The 20,665-nt window shown below is 43.6% G+C and overlaps 1 protein-coding gene across 1 annotated transcript in view; it reads left to right on the forward strand.

The window, feature by feature from the left end:
- Positions 1 to 20,665, forward strand: part of Kcnq3 (potassium voltage-gated channel subfamily Q member 3) — a 264,433-nt gene that overhangs the window by 229,832 nt on the left and 13,936 nt on the right. Inside the window, exons 3-9 of the mRNA XM_075960899.1 lie at positions 184 to 310; positions 1,630 to 1,802; positions 4,791 to 4,946; positions 5,920 to 6,030; positions 8,090 to 8,185; positions 9,508 to 9,602; positions 13,313 to 13,339. Of these exons, the coding sequence (XP_075817014.1) occupies positions 184 to 310; positions 1,630 to 1,802; positions 4,791 to 4,946; positions 5,920 to 6,030; positions 8,090 to 8,185; positions 9,508 to 9,602; positions 13,313 to 13,339 (785 nt within the window). The remainder of the gene's footprint in view (positions 1 to 183; positions 311 to 1,629; positions 1,803 to 4,790; positions 4,947 to 5,919; positions 6,031 to 8,089; positions 8,186 to 9,507; positions 9,603 to 13,312; positions 13,340 to 20,665) is intronic.

The following is a 20,665-nucleotide window of genomic DNA, read 5'->3' on the forward strand; positions in this document are numbered from 1 at the left end:
ACATGCTGAGAAGAAGACTGGATGGAGGTGGCCCACCTGTCCTTCTCCCTTCTCTGGCCCCAACACATTCACCACCAGAGCAGCAGCAGCAGCAGCAGCAGCAGCAGAAACCCAGGTCCTCTGATCATAGAAGTCCTGACACTGGGTACTGGGTAACCCCACTCCATATGCTCTTTCGTGCAGGAAACATTTGCTATTTTCATCTTTGGAGCCGAGTTTGCTTTGAGGATCTGGGCTGCCGGATGTTGCTGTCGATACAAAGGCTGGCGCGGACGGCTGAAGTTTGCCAGGAAGCCCCTGTGCATGTTGGGTAAGCCTTGGCAATGGAGTCTGGTGGTGGCCTCAGTCCTTTCCTGCACTGTTTCTATAAGGAAGTTGTATGAATGCAGATGGTGTTGGAACTCCATCTCCTGGGAATGTTCCTTGGGATGTGATAAGGGTAGTGAATCTCAGTGGTTGGGGACTGGGGTTCCTAGCTTTGGGTTCTAAGGAAGCCACAGAGCACCATGTAGTTTGTGTTCCCAGTACCTAGACTAGTAGCACACTCAGTCACTCCCTATAGCTGTAATCACCAGTGTCTTCCAGGCCATCAGGGATAGGAAGTACCACTGCATTGATAATTGAGAGTGTCCTTCTCTCCAACCACATTTTACCTGTGTTACAGAGATAGACACCAAAGTTCACAAAACTGAGTCCTTCCAGTCTCATAATTGGTGAGCCGCAGATTCCACCAGTCTTAGTTGTCATTCTATCGCTGTGATGAAACACTATGACCAAGACAACTTGTTAAAGAAAGCATTTAGCTAGGGCTGGCTTATTGTTTCCGAAGGTTAGTCCATATCCTCTGTGGTCTGGAGCACTGTGATGTGCGTGGTGCTAGAGCAGTAGCTAAGAGCTTACGTCCTGATATGCAGGCAGCTGTCAGAGAGAGACAGAGACAGAGAGCGCAATTGGGCCTCGTGTGGGCTTTGGAAACCTCAAAGCCCCCTTCCCCCAGTGGCACACCCCCTCCAACAAGGCCACAGCTTCTCTGACCACACTTCCTAACCCTTCCCAAACAGTTCTTCTAACTGGGGCCAAGCAATCAAATATATGAGCATGTGAGGGTCCATTCTCATTCAAACCACCATACCACCCCAATATAACAGTTCTGGAAGAATCCGGTTCCCCTTCACTAATCACTCAATAAATCACAGCCAAGTTCCCATCTCATGTCCTGTTTACTCAGGAAAAAAAAAACACCTGAAAACAGTCTCTAAAAATCTGGCTTTTCTTCTTTATCCCAAGCAACCCCCAATTCCCTCTCCTCCACAACTCATCTGATGTCAAGTGCCAGGTGCCACACAAGGGACTTTGAGAAACTGTACCTCTGAGTCTAGAACCAGAGCTGAAGTCTAATGGGAGTCTTTGCTTAACTCCTGGGATGTCATTTGTGCTCAGAGTTTCTGTTTCTCATCACTCACAGCAGAATCCATTACTGGTGATTGGTGTCAAATTCAACACAACCGCTTAGGTCAGTCCCTGCTTGACAGGTGTTCATCCGCCCCTACACAGCGAGTGCTTGGGATGGTGTCTTTTCTCCTCGTGGCCTCCTCCCTGTTTTCTACCACGGTCTGTCCTCTTTCCCAGACATCTTCGTGCTGATTGCCTCTGTGCCAGTGGTTGCCGTGGGAAACCAGGGCAATGTCCTGGCCACCTCCCTGCGAAGCCTGCGCTTCCTGCAGATCCTGCGCATGCTGCGGATGGACAGGAGGGGCGGCACCTGGAAGCTCCTAGGCTCAGCTATCTGTGCCCACAGCAAAGTAAGTGTGCCGGAGAAGCTACGATGCGACGCAGGCTTCTCTCCTACCTGTACTTTTCTATGTCACCTCTTCCTATAGTGTCCCTGAGGGTAGTCATGCTTCCAACACTGACCATAGTAATGATAACAACAAAGAGAAAGAGGAGGAAGTGGGAGGAGAAGTTTATGTAAGTGTGGTCCAGGGAAGATGTGAACCACAGGCAGACCTGGGCTTAGGTCTCAACTCCACGATATGCAAATAACTGGCGAAATCACTCACCTTCCGTTTCCTAGTTTCTGAAGTGGGGATGACCACTGAGGATTCAACAGCTCGAAGGTAATGCCTGTAGCTCCCTGTGGTTTCAAGGGTAGAGAGCTCACACAAGGTAACATGGACAGCAGGGGAAGGTTTGGGAGTTGCACAGACTAATTTTGATCTGAACTCCGTGTCACTTTGGGGTCTTTTAAAATTTGTTCTTTGCACTCTGGGCAAAGTTCTGTGCTTGACTCCTCTGACACTCAGAAATATAGAGATGGAAGCCTGTATGGCTAGGGTTAGACTTTTCAAGTTGATCCTATAGTTAGGACAGGCTAAACGATACTTCCAGGACACATATGCCGCAGGGTCTCTACCAACCCTAATGCATAATGCTGGTTCCTGCTTCTAGCGTCAGGTATGCTAACTAGGTCTCACGTGTCAGGCAACTGAGCCAGGAAAGGAAGGCCTCACAGATCCTACAGAGAGCATTTTTAAAAACGAGAAAGGATTTGCTCTCTTGCTTCCCAACACTGACTGGACACGGGTCTCTCTCTCTTTTTTTTTTTAAGGTTTATTTATTTATTATGTATACAACATTCTGCCTCGATGTATGCCCGCACGCCAGAGGAGGGCGCCAGATCTCAGTACAGATAGTTGTGAGCCACCATGTGGTTGCTGGGAATTGAACTCAGGACCTCCGGAAGAGCAGTCAGTGCTCTTAACCTCTGAGCCATCTCTCCAGCCCCTGGACACGGGTCTCTTGATCCCAAGGCTACGTGCTAAGATCCTTGGCATGTGGGGGAACAGGCTCTGCCACAGAGCTGCAGGCAAAAATTAGATAAAGTCAGGGTTCCCTTGAAGAGCCCACTTTAACTGCCAGTGTCAACCAGTACACCGTGTTTTAACCCAGCACAGCTGATGGATCTGCATACTGCACAGGATCAAGCAGCTGTTTCTAAAGAATCCACCAATGAGACTTCCAGCTTGCAGGAGGGCAAAGGTTCCTTGCTGTAGCCTGCAAAGCAAGAGGCAGGTGTTTAGCCAGCCCCTGGGGAAGGAACATGCAACTCTCTTTCCGCTCTCCTATCTGCTTCGGGGCAGACACTCAGAGGAGAACCTCCTGCGTTGCGTGTGTGAACTTACACGAGTGCAGTGTGCATAGGATGCTGTGGGGAAGCCAAGGCTGTGAGCCGAGAAACCTAACAGCGTTAGCAAAGCAGACGGATTGAAAACCACCGAAGCTATGAGGGCACCACTGAACTCTCCCTGTTACCCTGACACTGATGTTACACAACGCCTGAGAGAAACAGAGAGGAAGGAAAGATGCATTTTGATGTACCCTGTCAGAGTTTCAGTGCACCATTGTGAAGAAGGTTTGGCAGAGCCCCTGAGGCTGTGGCAGCAGGGCTGTGTGGTGAAGGCTACTCACATCACAGCAGGAAGTGGAGGTTAAGACCCCAGAATCTGGAACCAAGGAAGACTTTCAAAGTCCCACCCTTAGCGACCTATTTCAGTCAGCTAAGTCCTGCCTCCTAAAGTTTCCATAGCTTCCCAAATTAGCACCACCAGCCAGGAGGGAGGTGTCCCAGACCTGAACCTATGGAGGGTAGTTCCCATTCAGATCACAGTACTCTCTCTAATGCAGTAAAATTGTCCTGGAAAATACCATTATGTAGGTTGCAGGTGAATGTAGCTGAGTAGGAGCTCTTCTCTGGGCCCTTGGGACAAGGGTAGTATGGTCAGCAGGGACTATGTGAGCCAAGGCGATAAGAGAGACAACCCAGTCAGTGAGACTCTATGACCTAGGGCAGCAGGCTGGCCGTGGACCGCCATGGGAAGGACAGCTCTGCCAACAACAGCTCTCTGAGATGCTTCAGGAGGAACACAAACTGCTCACCCACAGATGTTACTTCTCCTCACCCACTCTACCATGCTAGCCTTGATGGGAGAGCATCAGAGCACTTAAAGCATCAAAGACCCCCAGGAATCATTTGCATCCATCCAGGGCTTTGGAAACTCCAGTGGTTGGCTTGTCTTTGCCCTCTCTGTTCTCCTTGCATTAGTGTTTCCTTTTAATCACTTGTCTTGTTTACAGCTTACTGTGTAACAGCACCCATGAAATCACAGATCTCATATATCTCTTATGTGTTACTTTTCATAGATTCTAATATGTAAGATCACTCAAAATATAAGTGGTTTTTTTTTTTCTTCTGAATTCCACCATTGGTATCCAGGATAACTCCAGGCCCCTTTGGTCTAGTTTTTTTTTTTTAATTTTGAAAATTAGGATATTATACATAGATAATAGAGTGTAGTTCTCCCTTGGATCATACAGTGAAACCTTGGCAGGAATATGTCCCTGTCTGTGGCTTTGTCACTGTCCTTGGCTGCTAATTTATACATGGAGGTGAGCTTTTGCCCTGCTCATTGCAATTCTGTAACACATAAAGACCGCCGAACAACTCTGAGCTTGTCTATGGCAATAACCAGTTTTCCTGGTTACTTACCTTCCCATGAAGCCTTCTGAGTTGTGACATCAGGTCACCTACCATGGAGTCTTCCTTTTCTCCCAGGGCCTGCAACAGTCTAGTCGCTGATGGAAATGTTTGTAATCTTGGTCCTGTTTTCCACTGCTGAGAGATGAGACTCAGAAAGGAAAGCTGGTAAACACGCAGTCCTGTTCCAGACTGCCTAGCTCAGGCTACCCCCTGAGGGCTTCCTACTGATTCCCTCTGCTGCTCACTGTTCCAGGAACTCATCACTGCCTGGTACATCGGCTTCCTGACACTCATCCTTTCTTCATTTCTTGTCTACCTGGTGGAGAAGGATGTGCCAGAGGTGGACGCACAAGGAGAGGAAATGAAAGAGGAGTTTGAGACCTATGCAGATGCCCTGTGGTGGGGCCTGGTGAGTCACTTTCATTGAAAGGCAGCCCCGGTGAGGTTACTTGGAAACTTGACTGCTAGATGCACGACGAGGTGAAAGGCAGAGCAGGGGCAAACTCAGTCAGCTTCCTTTGGCATCCGAAGGTGGACCACTTTCACTTCCAAATCTACAGAGAGGAGACAGGAAACTTCTACTGATGATGAAGGTACCTAGAGCAGTTTTCTGTAGAGCTCGAAGAGACTAGAGCTCAGAAGAGTTTATTTGCATGGTTTCCTGGGACCTGGCCTCCTTAGTCATGGGCAGTCATTAGCCAAGCCATGGGACACAAACAGGTACAGTATTAGGTACATGCATTATATACAGACCTGAAGACACATATAGAAGAGAACTGGGTCTTGATACAAACATAATCACACACTGAAATCTACTACTCAGGACAGACACATGGACAGAGAGCCATGTACACATGATGACATACACTCACAAACACAACTCATAACATGGCTGTGCTTAAATCCATACATTCACAAATACAGGCATTCCTCGGTGTAACAGGAAATTGACTTCAATTTCTTCCACTTCTCTGAAAATGTCAAAATATATAGATGCTCGTCCCTTCCAGAAAACATTGTTAACATTTCCATACCAACCACACACATCCTCCTATGTGTTTAAATCATCTGTAAATTAATTTTAGGGTCTAATGACCTATAAATACTGTGTAAATGGATGATGGGCTGTAGTTCTTATTTGCATTATTTTTATTATGCTATCATTTGTTTTTTATGCAGATATTTTGAAGCATAGTTGGTTAAATCGAAAGATGTAGAACCCAAGGTGATAGAGAAGCAACTGTATACACACAGACACACACACACACACGAGATAGAGACAGGGAGAAGAGACAGAGCACAGAGGTTGATGCAGAGCTCTATGCACTGTCACTGATGTCCCCAACCTGGGAACACCCAGTTTGAGCTCTTCTCCTTTTCAGATCACACTGGCCACCATCGGCTACGGAGACAAGACACCTAAAACCTGGGAAGGACGTCTGATTGCTGCCACCTTTTCCTTAATCGGCGTCTCCTTTTTTGCCCTTCCAGCAGTAAGTTCTCTTAGTGTGCAACAGGAAGTTCCCCTTACTGCCTCGACCCAGCTCAAATTCCCGGCCTCAGATTTCACCCTTTTGTATCCTTGGCTCCACATCCTATCATTTCATCAGCTGTTACCTCAGGCATGGCTTGTCTCACCCCTCCCCCATGTGGCTTGTGTTGCTGCCTTACCCCTGGAGTGGTGCCTTCAAATGCCCCCTTGTTTTCTAAGGTCAGGAACCAGTAGTGCTATCTCTAGGCTGAGTCAGTATCCCTGCTAGTCTGACTCCATGTGCGTTTGCAGATTTACATCTCTGTCTGTTCTCAAAGACTGATATCTTTGGGACCAAGGGTTCTGTCTTTGTCTGTTGATAGCCAAAACCTTACACAAAGCACATATGAATATACTTTCTTTGGCCTAACACTTGCTGCCTTAAATTTTTGAATATTTTCATTTCTCTCAAGAGAGTAGTTCTTGACTTTTGAGAGATCCCCCTGAAATGGTGTAATGAGGGTGAAAATAGAAGGCTCTCATTGGAATCAGCGTGTGCCCAAATCATGTCAAGTGTTTCCTGGCATCATCTCGTTTAGTCTTCATTCCAATAGTATGAGTTAAAAACTGAGGCTCAATGAAAGGTTAGTAGACATTCCTGGGGAGCTGGAGAGATGGCTCAGTGGCTAAGAGCACTGCCTGCTCTTCCAAAGATCCTGAGTTCAATTCCCAGCAACCATATGGTGGCTCCCAACCATCCGTAATAAGATCTGGTGCCCTCTTGAGGAAGAGACCTGCTCTTTATCAACTTAGACCATGAAATCCAATATGAACAAATTCAACAGAACCGCCATATACGGGCTGCCCATGCATGCTTCAGCATTTCCAGGGCATAAATTTCATTTCAAACTTCAAACGTTCCTGGGATGGGGAGTCAGGAACCTCAGTCCAGGCCAGTTCTAAAGCCTGCCTAGTTGTTATGCAGCTTGAAGACAGCATTCTCAAACCACAACCCCTCTGCTGCTCCTCCACCCCCACTCCTTTCCTGAAGAATTTCTTTTTCCTATATTAGCCAACTTAAACGTGTTTTCCTCTGCTAGTCATCTTTTTCTATGGTCTTCTTAAACTTGTTTTCTCATCTCAGAAAGTGTCCCAGAATGGGCTGGGTACTGTGTCATCTCTATTTCTCTTTCATATTAAATGCATGTGTCTATCTACTTAGTCCACATGGGTATCTGACCTAGAAATCAAAGCAGATTCAATTCTTGGAAACTCTGCCTATAGTACATGCCCCACCCAGGGACAATTCAAACAGCTAAAATATTTTAAAATTCAATTATCATATCATATTCTGTGTCGCATCCCTTCCTGGAGCAATTCCTATTTATCATCTAGGTTTTTCCTGAGATCATTTTGAAGTATGTACTCTTAACCAAAGGGCCTATGAAAGACAGAGAACAGATGAGCCCAGGCTCACAGCTGGACTCTGTCTATCAGATTGGAAGCCAGACATTTTTGGCTTTAGGCTGGTTTCACTTAACCAGACTCCCTACTCCAGGAAAAGAAAAGAGGCTTTCTCCCTTTACAACCATCTAGTATTGCACTAAATGGAGTTGCAAAACCCCTTGTGTTGTTACGAAATCCCTGGTGAAAAGCAATGTAAGGGAAGTTGTTTTGGGTTTTTTGTTTGTTTGTTTGTTTGTTTTGCTTACAATTTCAGGGGATACAGTTTAGTGTGGCAAGGAAGATGTGGTGGCAGGAAAGGGAAGGAACTGGTCACATCACATGAGCAGTTAGAAAGCAGACTGAACAAGCCATATGGCCAGGCTGCAAAACACCTGGACCCCACGTCTATTGACTTAATTCCTCCAGTAAGGCTCGTTTAGGTTCCACAACCTTCCTAAAGGGCCACCAGCTAAGGACCAAGTTTTCAAATACATGAGTTTGTGGGTGAACATTTTAGTTCAAATGACAGCACAGGCTTCAGAGTGTCATTGAACCCTGCATTCTCTGCTCCCCCAGAAATGAGGCTGGGATACCGAACCTGGTGCAGCTGACACTGGTTTGATGTCTCCTTGTAGGGCATCCTTGGCTCAGGGCTGGCACTCAAGGTACAGGAGCAGCACCGTCAGAAGCACTTTGAGAAGAGAAGGAAGCCAGCTGCCGAACTCATCCAGGTCTGTGTGCCTGGTACTGAACAAAGATGGTTCCAGGGATGTGAGTGTGTGTGTGTGAGGGGGGGGTGGAGAGACAGAGACAGAGAGACAGAGAGCAAGATAGAGACAGAGAAAGAAAAAGAAAGTCCAAAAGCATATACCTAGATAGGAAAGAACCAATTTGCATTTGCTCCTTTGTGATTGGCTACAGTCATCATCACTACACAGTCTTTGCGTGTTGGCAGTCAAAGCCTCACCATTTCCACCCAAATTCTAAGACACTCAAGTACTCTAAGCGCTCAAGGGTGAAACCACTTGTTTTTTTTTCCCCCGATAATCTTGGAGTGAAGAATTTGGCTTAGACCTGTGACTTTCCTTAGCCTTCTTCTTCCCATCCTAGAATTGATCCAGTGACCCACAGAAAATAGATAGCTAACAATTCAGTACTCTGTGAGCTACGAGGAGTACTGTGATTCACTCCTGTCTGTCAGAGCCAATGAGGTCATGGAAGGGGGGGGACCAAAAGCGTATAGGCTATTGAATATGTCACAGGTTGTCCCAACCCCTCAACAATCATTGTACAGGAGATGTTGGATACTTGGTTCCATCCACCACCATTACTCCTCCAACCATAGATTGGAGGAAGAATAATAGAGGAATAAAACAGGAATAATTACTCCCTATTAGACATCAAGGGAAGTCTGTATCTTGATTGCATGGGCTGTTGGGAGTAGGGGGCTTAGTAAATAGGAAATTAGTGTAACCCCCATGCCTTACTGAGTGCTGAGAGCATTGCCATTCACCCAGAGCTTATATCCATTGCATTAGGTACTTCTGTGGGTCTATGGAACTGACGCAGCAGGTAGCATTCAGCATAGTCTGCTCTCTAAGCCAATCTCAAGATTCAAAGTCTGCTTATTCCTTTATGTCCTTAAACCCCAGGCTATCAGGGCATCCAGGAGGTTAGTCTATGAGAGCCACCTCCCAAGCTCTCTGAAACTCAGAAATAGCACAAAGACTTTATTTTCTTATATGATGTCTCAAGGAGCTCTCTGGGAAGAATAGTCAGCATTCCTTTCAGGGATTTTCCTACCCTCTTCTCTCTATCCCAATTCGTCTCTCCGTGTCCCAGCTCACCACAGCACCAACTGTAGTTCTAAGATGGTCAAGTTTTTGTTTTTACAAAGAAACTATCAGAACCTCTGCTTCTCTGAATCCTTACTAGATGGACATTCAAACTCTTAGGAGTCAAGAGCTTAAAAGTTGTTTAGATGACATAGGTTATTGTGTGAATGTTTCGTGTGGTACCCATGTCATTCTGTTTCCTTTTCTCTCCTCCTCAGGCTGCCTGGAGATATTATGCTACCAACCCCAATAGGATTGATCTAGTGGCAACCTGGAGATTTTATGAATCAGTTGTCTCTTTCCCATTTTTCAGGCAAGTAGTCATTTGTCTGAGTACTCAGAGTATGTCTGACTTCCTCTACTACAGTCTGTTCTTGGTGTCATGGTCTCATGGTTTGCTAGAGAGTATCTTCCAAGGCAATGCAGAATGGTCCCTAATATGAACCACATATTAATATCATTGGAAATCTTGAAACAAACTAACAAAACAACAAAACCTTGATATTCAGACATGCTTGACCTATTTAAGTCTGAATCCTCAGAAGTAAAACCAGACATCTCTAGTTTTCAAAACCTTCTAGATGCCCCAGTGAACAGCTGGAGGTAAACAGCATGGCACTAGGAAATAGCTGTATGAACAGTCAGGGGACAGAAGAAATTGAAGCCAGCACAATCAGCTATCCAACGGTGTGATGATTCCTTCACTGGCCATAGCATACACTCACAGACCACTTCAACAGAGGGAATAAGGGCAAAGGTGACCTAAGATCCTTTGGAAACCTATTAATGGTATTTCATGGTCTCACAGTTGGAAAACTGAACTAAAGGCCCATGGAGGTGAATAGCCTCTTCCCACAGCTAGCGTAAGAGGAAGGAGCTTAACATGCAGTGACATCCACTGCATTCCAAATATCCAAGTCCGTGTCTCATTTCATCCTCACAGGTCCTCTGAGATGAGTCAGTGTTCACAAATGTAGGGATGCATTAGAGTTGGAGGCATTGTTTTGAACACAGAGAGCCAACATACACCTTCAGCAATGATAAAAAAAATTGTGGCAAACCCATCTTGACCAGGAACCGTGGTTTCATTCTATCATAAGGGTTCATTGTGAACAGAGTAGCAGGATGAATGGTGGATGGTATCAGGTTCTACTTCCCAGTCAGTGACCTAGGACTCGGAGTTAGTGGACATTTTGGTAGTCTTTCCTGCTGTCTGATTCTAAAGCAGGCTCTTCCTTTTCAGTGTTTTGATGTCATGGACTGAGTCTAGAGTTCTGGATATAGACAGGTGCTAGACTTTTAGAACCCCTGACTTAGGAGAGAAGGTAGAGGCCCAGTTAGCTTATCCATGGATAGGGTCCACTCTGAGATATGCTTACTGAAGGATGCTCCATAAACAAGTACCTGCCATTTCAGTGAACAACCTAACAGTAGGTAAGTGCCTCTCCCAACACCTATGCAACTCTCTCACACGCCCAGTATAAGATCTATGACTGGTTTATGAATACACGGCCTCTATTGATCCATCCACTCTCACCACCATATTGTACTAAGGATTTAAGGAAGTTTAGCCAACAAGATGGCTCAGTGACTAAAGGCATTTATTACTAAGCCTGATGACCTGAGTGTAATACCCAGGTAGAAGGAAAGAACTGACTTCCACATACATGTGCATGTTTACACACACACACACACACACACACTAATTTATCAATCTATTTAAAAAGATTTAAGGGAATAGAAAGGATCTGGATTTATGTGCTCCATTGCTTTATTTAAAACCTTTATAATCAGTAAATATTAGTAGCATAAAAATGTGAAACCTGACCATGACCTTCGAGAACACCAAGTCCAGCCCCACAAACCCCTTCCTTCCTCACATTCATTGGGTGTTCACTTCTCAGGAAGGCCTGATGGCATGAGCCAAGGCAAAAAGTGCTAAGAAGGGAGGAGAAAGAGAGGGTATAAAAACGATAAAGGGGACCGATGACTTGTGGGAGAGGCAATAGATGAATAATTAAAGGATAAGTTTGAGTTACTCACTGTATCTTCTAACTTAATTAAACTTACTCAGATGTTGCTAATTGTGTTTCTAAAACTCTACTGCTGCTATTATTGATTAGGAGCAGGGACATCATAAATCAGAGCCTTCCTAAAATGGGCCAGTATCCCCCTTTAAAATAACAGAATGACCTTGGACTCAAATCCAAGAACATGTGTACCCAGACCAAATGTAGAGCCACGATGAATTTCATTAGCTGTGCATCCCAAGGCCTTGGCAATGGGCCTATTCTTTTTGGTTGATTTATTACAAATACAACATTGTCCTGGCTGTCAGACACTTGAAGGCTACATTATGCTGCAGACAGCTGCTGTGATATGGGAATGGCTTTTAAACTAAGAGGGAACATTTCTTTCTCGTTTTGTTTTTCAAGGACAAAGTACAAAGTCACTAGAGAAACTCACTTAGCAACCACTCTGAAATGAGGCAGTCCTTTGGGAAAAGAATGTCCCTGAATACCAACCCACACCATATGCTAATGACAGAGAAAAAAAGCAGGTACACTAATGTGTCCTCACCTACCTCCCAAAAGATTTTTCCCTTTCATTTACTCCTTCTTTAATAATAATTTTATTGAGATATATTTCACTACCTAAAAGAGGATAGGACAGTATAATTATTCTGACTATATTCTCAAAGTCTGGCATCATTCAACACACTAACTCCGGAGCAATTTTGTTATGTCAGAAAGAAATCATGTCTTTGTTTGTGGTTTCTCATGGTCCTCTCTTTCTCCATCCCTGTGGCCATTTTTGTAAGTGAAGAGACAAAACACCCTGCTAATTCTTAATATGATTTAGCAAGTACATGCTGGAAGAAAGATTGGAGCCAAGTTCTTCCGCCCAAAGCTCTTTCTCTTCCATAGTGTGTCTGGGAAGAAATGGCTATTTTAGGGAGAAGTACGTGATGCTCTGATACACCCTCACCTGCATCCCACAGGTTGGGTCAAGGCTTATTTGTCTAAACAATGCCTGTTTCTGAAGGGGTTGGTTCTGAAACTAAGTAAGGTGCATGACAGTATCTGTCTTGATACCTGATTCATGGCAGGTTATGATTCAGTCAATGGTGATTAAGTCTGCCCTGGTGATGTCTATGAATCCAAGTCGAGCAAAAGGGAAAGAAAGACACTGATCTCTGAAATTATAGTCTTAGGAAACCACTCACTGTGAGTAACACCATAGCGAGAACACCCTGTCTGAATTGAGGCCCAACCCAGTGGACTTGTTGGATGAGCAAGACTGCTCCAAGTAGAGAAAATGGGTAGGGGATTCTAGGCAAAACTGAGCAAAGACTCAGAGTGGGGAATATGTCGCCAGCATGTTCACTGGCCCTGTCACTATAGGGCTTTCTCTGGAGATACTCTGCCTGGGTTGGGATCCGAACTCTACTGCTTCATGTCTGAGAACACAGGCAATTTATTAAATTTATTTGTCCCTCTACCTTCTCAACAGAAAAATGATATAATGGTATTTACCTCTTAGAGTTATTATAAGGATTAATTGACAGATCCATAAATAACACTTAAAATAGTATCTGGTAAGAGAAGAGTCATGAAACCATTTTCTGTCCAGTCACCACGCACAGTGGTAATGCTCTTGACCACGATGGCAGGGAGGGGTGGGAGAGCAGCAACTGCTTTTGGCAGTCTTGATTTCCTGATCCGTCTCTACCACAAAAGAAGTCTTATGAGCCAAGCAATGAATCCTGGGGTTGAGTAGGCACTCACCTGTTTTCTCAATGAATTAGCAACAGGACCAAATGGTGGTGGCAGGAGCATGGGGCACATGGCAAAACCTGCCTCATACTTTGGTTCCCTTCCACACCCACCATCTTGTTCCAGAATATTTCTTGATTCCATTTGTCCTGTTCTACCTTCTGAGTGATACTGAGGCAGACTGTGGGGGCAAGAGGCAACCATTTCATGTCATTTACATTTTTTTCTTTTTCTCCCCCTTCCATAGGAAAGAACAGCTGGAAGCAGCAGCCAGGTACATTTCTGATTATGAAGCCCTTCCTTTCACCATTGTTTGGGGGAAAGGGTTCAGTTCCGCATGGGGGAAAACTGCTAGATAACGATGTTGGTCATAGCTAGTCTTTGATGCTCACTCTGTTGCTGAACACAGATTCCTCTGCTGTTTTCATGCCATATTAAGTTAAGAACAACTTAATATGAATAATATCAACAGCTGCATAGTGAATGTCTGTCTCCTCGAGCTAGGCTCTGAGCAGGTTATCACACTTGATCCTTACAATTATCACGTGAGATAAGCCCTATTATTCTCCTTTGGAGATAAGTAGACTGAGACTCAGAAAGGTTCTCCTATCCCTTCAGATTCATACAATTTGGCAGCAAAACCAAAATTTTAAGTCAGATCTAAATCTGAAAATCTTTGCCACTGGTGCTGGAGAGATGACTCAGTGGTCAAGGGTACTGATTACTCTTTCAAAGACCAGGATTCAGTTCCCAACACCCAAATGTCAGCTAGCAACTCTTTGTGACTCCAACATCTGACACCCTCCCATAGACATACATGAAGGCAAAACTTTCATGCACATATTTTTAAAAGTTTGCCATTGTACTTTTCTCCATTTGCTTCTTGGGCTCACATTACAGATGACACTTCAGAAAACAAACACAGATTGGAATTCATGATCCCCATAACCATGAGGGCTTCTAGTAAGTCATGTGTACTGCCACAGAGGTAAGAAGAGGTTCAGGGTTATGTAGGACTACTTTCATCAACTTCTTACCCCTCTGTAGAAAATGCCCAACATCTGGACCCTGTTCTAGGTTATAAAGCAAGGTGATTTACTTTGACAAAATAGTGTGAAATGTTATGAGATGCCAACACACTACTCAGAGCAGTACTTGGTTTAAGCATATGGGGTGTTTTCTGTAGCTTTCTACGTAGCATTTTTGAACTGCAGTTAACTGTAGGTGACCGGTTAGAAGTACTATACGTTATTCCAAATATGCATTGGATTTTCTGGTTTTGATTTAATTGGGAACCAAATAGGTGCATGTGAGTCTTTTCTAAGAGTGTTTCTCTGAGTATAGAAAAGAGGTTCTTTGAAAGACAGTTACCAACATGTTTGTGCCTTTGCAAAAACTCTCCTCTCTGTCAAAGGGTGCAAAGGAAAATCTATCCCTAATTTTTTTAGGTTTGGACTTAGGTGTTTGATGGCTCATCCTCCTCAGAGAAGATTATAGTTGGTGATAGAAGCCTTTCAATCCTCTATATCCACTGTTTGAATAGTCGTCAGGTAGGGCTGGTAGACTGGTGAGGGAGATGAGGGGGGCAAGTATGAACACACAGCCTGGAGTAGTAGACAAGGATCTTGAGAAAGGGTGAATTCAGTTCCTTCATCCAAGAAGGAAGGGTACAAGATGACAATGAAATGCTCAAACATAAGCCAATGCTTTAAATGAAAGTTTACTCCTGCTTACTGGCTTTCCTTCCACTCTTACTTTATGGTTACCTCCATATAGTCAGGGTGATATCTGAAGTTCATTCTATTGCCTCCTCCTCGAACCAACAGCCCACAGGTTGGTTTGACAACTTGAGAAAAACAGCTATGTTTCCTGTTCCTTTCCAGATCCAGATATAGTCTTGAGGGTAAGAAGGGGAATCATTTAGTCAGCTTATTGGTGGGGACTCACATTCTTGCCTGCTTACAAAATGATTATTTAGGGCTTTCTTGATTGTTTTGATTCACGTGGACTTGCATGTAGAACATAAGCCCAGTTGAGTTCATATAGTTGACCGAATGGTTGCCTCTGATAATATTATGCTTCTTTCTTGGTGTGTACAATTCTGTGATTAACCCAAATGTAAAGAGACAACTCACGTGACAGGCTCACAGATAGATGAACACTTGGTATGCCATGCTACATATCTCTTAAAAAATTGGAAGCAGTTGGCTCCTCCCATCTCTTCCCATCTGGTTTGAATACATCCATTGTGATGCCCTTGGTTGGGATTCAGAACTTTGATAATAAAGCATATAAGTATGCATATATAGATTATATTACGCACACACACATCAGTATTGAAGCTAAATCTATGCCTGAAATATAAATGTACCCCATAAATATTTGATGAGTGGGTAAATAGTAATCTATTTTATCTCCATGTCACTTTCAAGGAGTTGATCTGAAGTGCTCACATATCTTGCAATGTCATCAACACAGAAATAGCCAGAGTAGGGCTTTCATCCTCCTTCCACCCTGTTAGGAAGGAGTTTCCCTAAAGCATAGGTCGTTAATGCCCTCCCTCGGTGTTCATAGATACAAAGTGAGCTCAGTTAAGCCAGCAGACACATGATCTGGTATTAGAGCAGTCTCCATCGTCCAAGAACTCCTCTCGTATGACATCATGCGACTCTCTTGTCAGTTTCTCTTGGGATTCTGCCTTATATCCCTTGCCAAAAGTGACCTTCTTTGACTCTTGACTCTCACTCTGTCAGTGTCTTTTCCTTTGATTCTGTTTCAGTGTCCTTCACAGTACAGATGATTGCCAAATATGCTTGTTTCTTAACTACTTTTTCTCATAGACTGGATACTTCTGAGTCACCTAAACATAACCTGAAAATCTGGTCAACTTTATGTACACACAGTAAAAGATAGAGTATTTCCCCCTCCCATTAATGGTAAATGCATAGCAAGTAGAAAAAAAACAGTCATTCTCTATGATAGTCATAAAGTCCATCCATTGATTTCAAAGTCTTAGTAATAATATTGGACCAAGGAACATCAATATTAAGCCTTACTAAATGTAGATGAATAAGAGGGTAGATATAAGATGGATAAATTAATGAACCAATAGGTAAATCGAAGGATAGAGGTCAGTGAATGAAAGTATGGATAGTGGGTGAATGAATGAATGAATGGACAAAGTCTATATTATACAAGTATCATAAAGTCAATTTACACTACTTTAACCTAGAAAAGAAATGTAATAGCTGACATATCCATTGAGGGAGGCTCAGAGGCCTCTGGGAACTAGGATAAGAACTGTCCGTATTTCTCTTTCATCTTTTATCTCTGATCATTCCAGGATGAGTTCACTCTCGTAGCTGACTTTCCATGTATTGATTAATTTGTATATGCTAGTAAGATATACAAATAACAAAATAACAGAATAACAAAATAAGATATGTTTTTGTTTTTCCTCTTTAGACTTAATACTCATGAGCCAGAAAAACACAGGGAACCCTACATATTGACCCAATTTGTTATATATTCATGCCTTGGACAATTTCTTTCCATAGAGAATAGAGACTACTGCTGGCCAATCCCTGTTGTATGTTTTTACACGTTAGAGTGAAATAAACTACTACGGATCACAAACTCCTTTACATCCACTTGGGTGAAGTGAGAGAAGAGAGAAAATAAATTCCTGGATGTAATAAGGTGTTTCTCCCTCCCGTTAATGGTAGTCATAAAGTCCATCCATTAATTTCAAAGTCTTAGTAATAAAATTGCACCAAGGAACATCAATATTAAGCCTTACTAAACTTCATTTATTCTACAGTGTGTTGGGAGAGACTAGTATTTGATGTTCTGGCCACCACTTTAACCATCATTTGTAAAGTGTTCAGCATATAGGCATCAAGCATCCTGCTGGTAATTAGAGTGTCTTTGTGATAAAAACTAGGAGTTCTAAACGCTCAGAAAAGATAACTATGTTGACAACCTCTTGCTTGAACCCTATTGTTCAATTTGTATTTTCAAACAATTTACTCTGAATAACATCCTTCAGAATGTGTATTTGTCTTTGAAGAACAAAAACATCATCCAAGACACCTTCCTTTTCTCTTGCCTGGTGATTATGTCTTTCTCATTTAGCAGAAGATTATTCTTTGTATCAAGGATTTAAAGTAATGGCTGTAACTTTGAAAGAATGAATATTGTCTGCCAGGTAGGGTTCTGTGTACATCAAAACTCACAACCACCCTATGATCTAAATAAAATACTGTTTTTAATCCTTATTTTATACATAATAACTGAGATTCAAAGAGATAAGAACTTTGTACAGTGTCTGTAAATAGAAAGACACAAAGAAGGGGTTGGGCCCAGCTGGTTTACGTCCACAGGTCCTGGTCCCAAGCACAGTGCTAACTAATCCTTGAAGTTGCTTTCTTGGTCACTGCAGGTGTCCCTTTGCTTGTTTGTTTTCCTTTACCCTGTCTTGCTTGGCTCACAGAGCTGAAGCCCTTGCCAGAAGAGGAGGCTATAGAGGCCCGAACAGGCACAGAGCCAGAACCCGCTGTGCAAAAGAAGAACATTCAGCTCGGTGCTGCCATTCTTTCTTCATGTCTCCCCCTGACATCACCACATGAAATTCAACTCACAGTTACACATGCTGTTGGCAAGAAAGTCCATCCAGACCCTAGAATCAGTGATTGGGAAAGGGGAGTTGAATGTTGATAGCAGTTAACCAATCCCCTAGTTTTGCTGATGAGAAAATTGCTACCCAGTGCAAAACAAGAGGTTTGAGTATGACCCCATACAATTAGTATTTTGTCCTGCTGTCCAGACCAACAACACTGTCTCAAGCAGCCCATTATTAGAGGTGCTGAAGTGAGATTTGGGCCAACGTGGTGTATCCTGAGTGATCCCTGGCGTTTTGTAGAGGCTTTGCCTCCATTTTCCCTGAGAAACAATTGGGGCACCATGGCTATTTATAACACACCTTTTACACTGGATAATGATTAGGTTGGGACATAGATGTTGGAGAGGAATCAATAAATTGGTTTTATTGAAGTGCTGACTTTGGGCCTGACATTTCATAATACTCCCTACCTAGTCTGGCTTTGAGAGCAACATTGGGACAAAGTAGACACTGTCCCAGCCATCACAGTAGGGATGTGGGTGTCATGGCCTTGCTGACATCATGATTCTAGGAAAGCTGGAGGAAGATCACATAAGGACAGTGATCATTAAAATGTAAGCGACTCCATCAAACAATGCTGAACAGTATCCATTCACACTAATGATCCTTCTCCAATGGGAGGAAACTAATTGAATTCTTCTGGGTTCTTCAAAGAGTATTGAAACCCCATTTTTATGTGTTTGAAAATGTGAAAAAAGAAGTTCCTCTCTATACATGCCTCTTGTATTGTCTCTCCCCATGATCTCGTCATTCCTTAAGACAGAAGAACTTGGCACAGCTCTCCTGGTTCCACAAGTCTGAAGGCTATACTTATTCAGCCATCCAGCTGTCACTGATAGATATATTAGTGTCATCAGCAAGCCATAACAAATTACCATGAACTGGATGAGTGAATGATTTAAAGAACTGAAATTTACTGTAGTTCAAGAGGCTATAAGTCTGACCTCAAGATGTCATCCGGACCATGCTCCCTCCAGAGACTTTTGAGCATGGTTCTTCTCTTCCTAGTTTCTCGTGGTCACTGGCAATTCTTAGTTTTCCAACATTCTAATCCATGCCTCTACCTTCTCACAGAATTATTTTCTGAGTATATCTGTGCCAAATCTCCATTTTATTTTTATTATAAAGATACTACTCACTGGAATAAGTATCTGCCCTATTCCAGAATGACTTAAACATGGTTACATCTGTAAAAATCACACTCCTAGGCATAGTTTAGGTCTTGGACCTATTTGGAGGGAGAGACAATTCAGACTTCTATTGTTGCAATCATATGGACAAAATTCTTTTCCTCTACTCAGATAGAAGCTGGCCAATGGTGGAGAAGCTCTATGTTAGTCTTTGATGTCTCTTGTTTCCCTGAGTATTTGGTGTGTGACATCAATGAGTGTTGAACAATAGGCAGATGAGAGTAGCAGTGTGTGGAACCCTCTGATACTGAAGATTCATGAGGCTTCTGGTATTGGGACCATTGGGTCCTACAAGTGTCACCACTCCTGTGTGATCCTATGAAGTCAGTATTCTCCATCCCTTTATTATAGTGGCTGTTGAAGCTTCCAGGAAGGTCTAGCTATGGGGATTTTTCCGAGTTGACAGCAACCAGTGTTACATATCTCTGCCCGAGAGGTGTCTGTTTGAAATCTTTGATCCTCAAGATTCACCTGTTCTCTGGAACCCTGTAGGTGACCAGGACTGGCAGTTTTCCTTCTCTGCCTCCTCCCTGCTTTACTCTTCGTCAGTTCTCAGCTCTCTACTCTCTCTCACCATCCTCTACCCCAGCAGCTTTTCCTTCACACTGGCGCTCTCAGACTCATCTGTGTCTTCTTCAGCTGGGAGAAGTCTCCTCACTGTCTTGCTGCTTTCGTAGCCTGTGCTGCTCTGGCCGCGATCTTCCTGCTGTCTGTGCCATCACTACCTCACTGCTATCTCTGCTGTGTTCTTTGTGTTACCAGCTCAGCCCACAGCGAGAAGCCCTTCCTTCATTGGACCAAATGTGACAACAACAGACGGGTCAGTCCTTAGAGACTTCCTCCTGGTGACTTGCTCAGGAAGCTGGAACAGCTGGCTTATATAGCCTGAAAGTCCATTCTTGGAATAATCACAGTCAGTAGCTTTAGCCCAATCACAGCCTTGCCTTGTCAGCACCTCTGTGAGGCATGGCCTATGATATAAACTATTTTAAACAGCCCTGGATGACCATGAGCGTTGTCATGTAGTGTTTAAGTTCATGGGCAGTTCAAGATGTATGGCCATGGTATGGGGGTGTTTGGGCTGGCTGCTTAACTGACAGTCTTTTTGCTCCAGACAGCTAAGGGAGCTAGAGATGATAGACTCTGCTAATTAGAGAATTGGGTTGCCCCATCTCCCAAAGTCTGCTTTTATGAAGGAAAATGAGTATTAGAATGAGTGCTGATAATCAGAACTTATATAATTTACCATTAGCACTAAGAGTAATTTTAGCAGAACTGAATATGCTTTAATAGTATCCCACACTGACTTGCTGCCCTAGAGAGATGTGGGCCCATGTTTTCCATCTCACTACAGATGAGAGTAATGGTAATATAGAAGTAAGAAGAGATGGAGGTTCTCCAGGTAGACATCAGAGCTCATCAAAGATCTGAATACCAGATAGTTGTGTGACACTGAGCATGACAAGAGTTCCCTGGATTTTACTATCAGATGTTGGAATCCAGGACTTGTATCTTCCAAGAGACAACCTTGATTTTACATTTCCATCCCCACTTGATCTGTTTCCAGTTTTTCAAATCCAGGCATGGAGATTATTTGTCTGCACATATTCAGGGACTCTTGCTTTCCAAGGAAATGGCTGTCAGCAGTTTCTCCACTCTCCTCCAAGAACAGGGCCTGGATTATGTATGCACCGGGGGTCCATATGCAGAAGGGCAGAGATGAGTGTTG

The sequence above is a fragment of the Microtus pennsylvanicus genome, chromosome 2 (genome assembly GCF_037038515.1).
Source record: "Microtus pennsylvanicus isolate mMicPen1 chromosome 2, mMicPen1.hap1, whole genome shotgun sequence".
Taxonomy (NCBI): Eukaryota; Metazoa; Chordata; class Mammalia; order Rodentia; family Cricetidae; genus Microtus; species Microtus pennsylvanicus.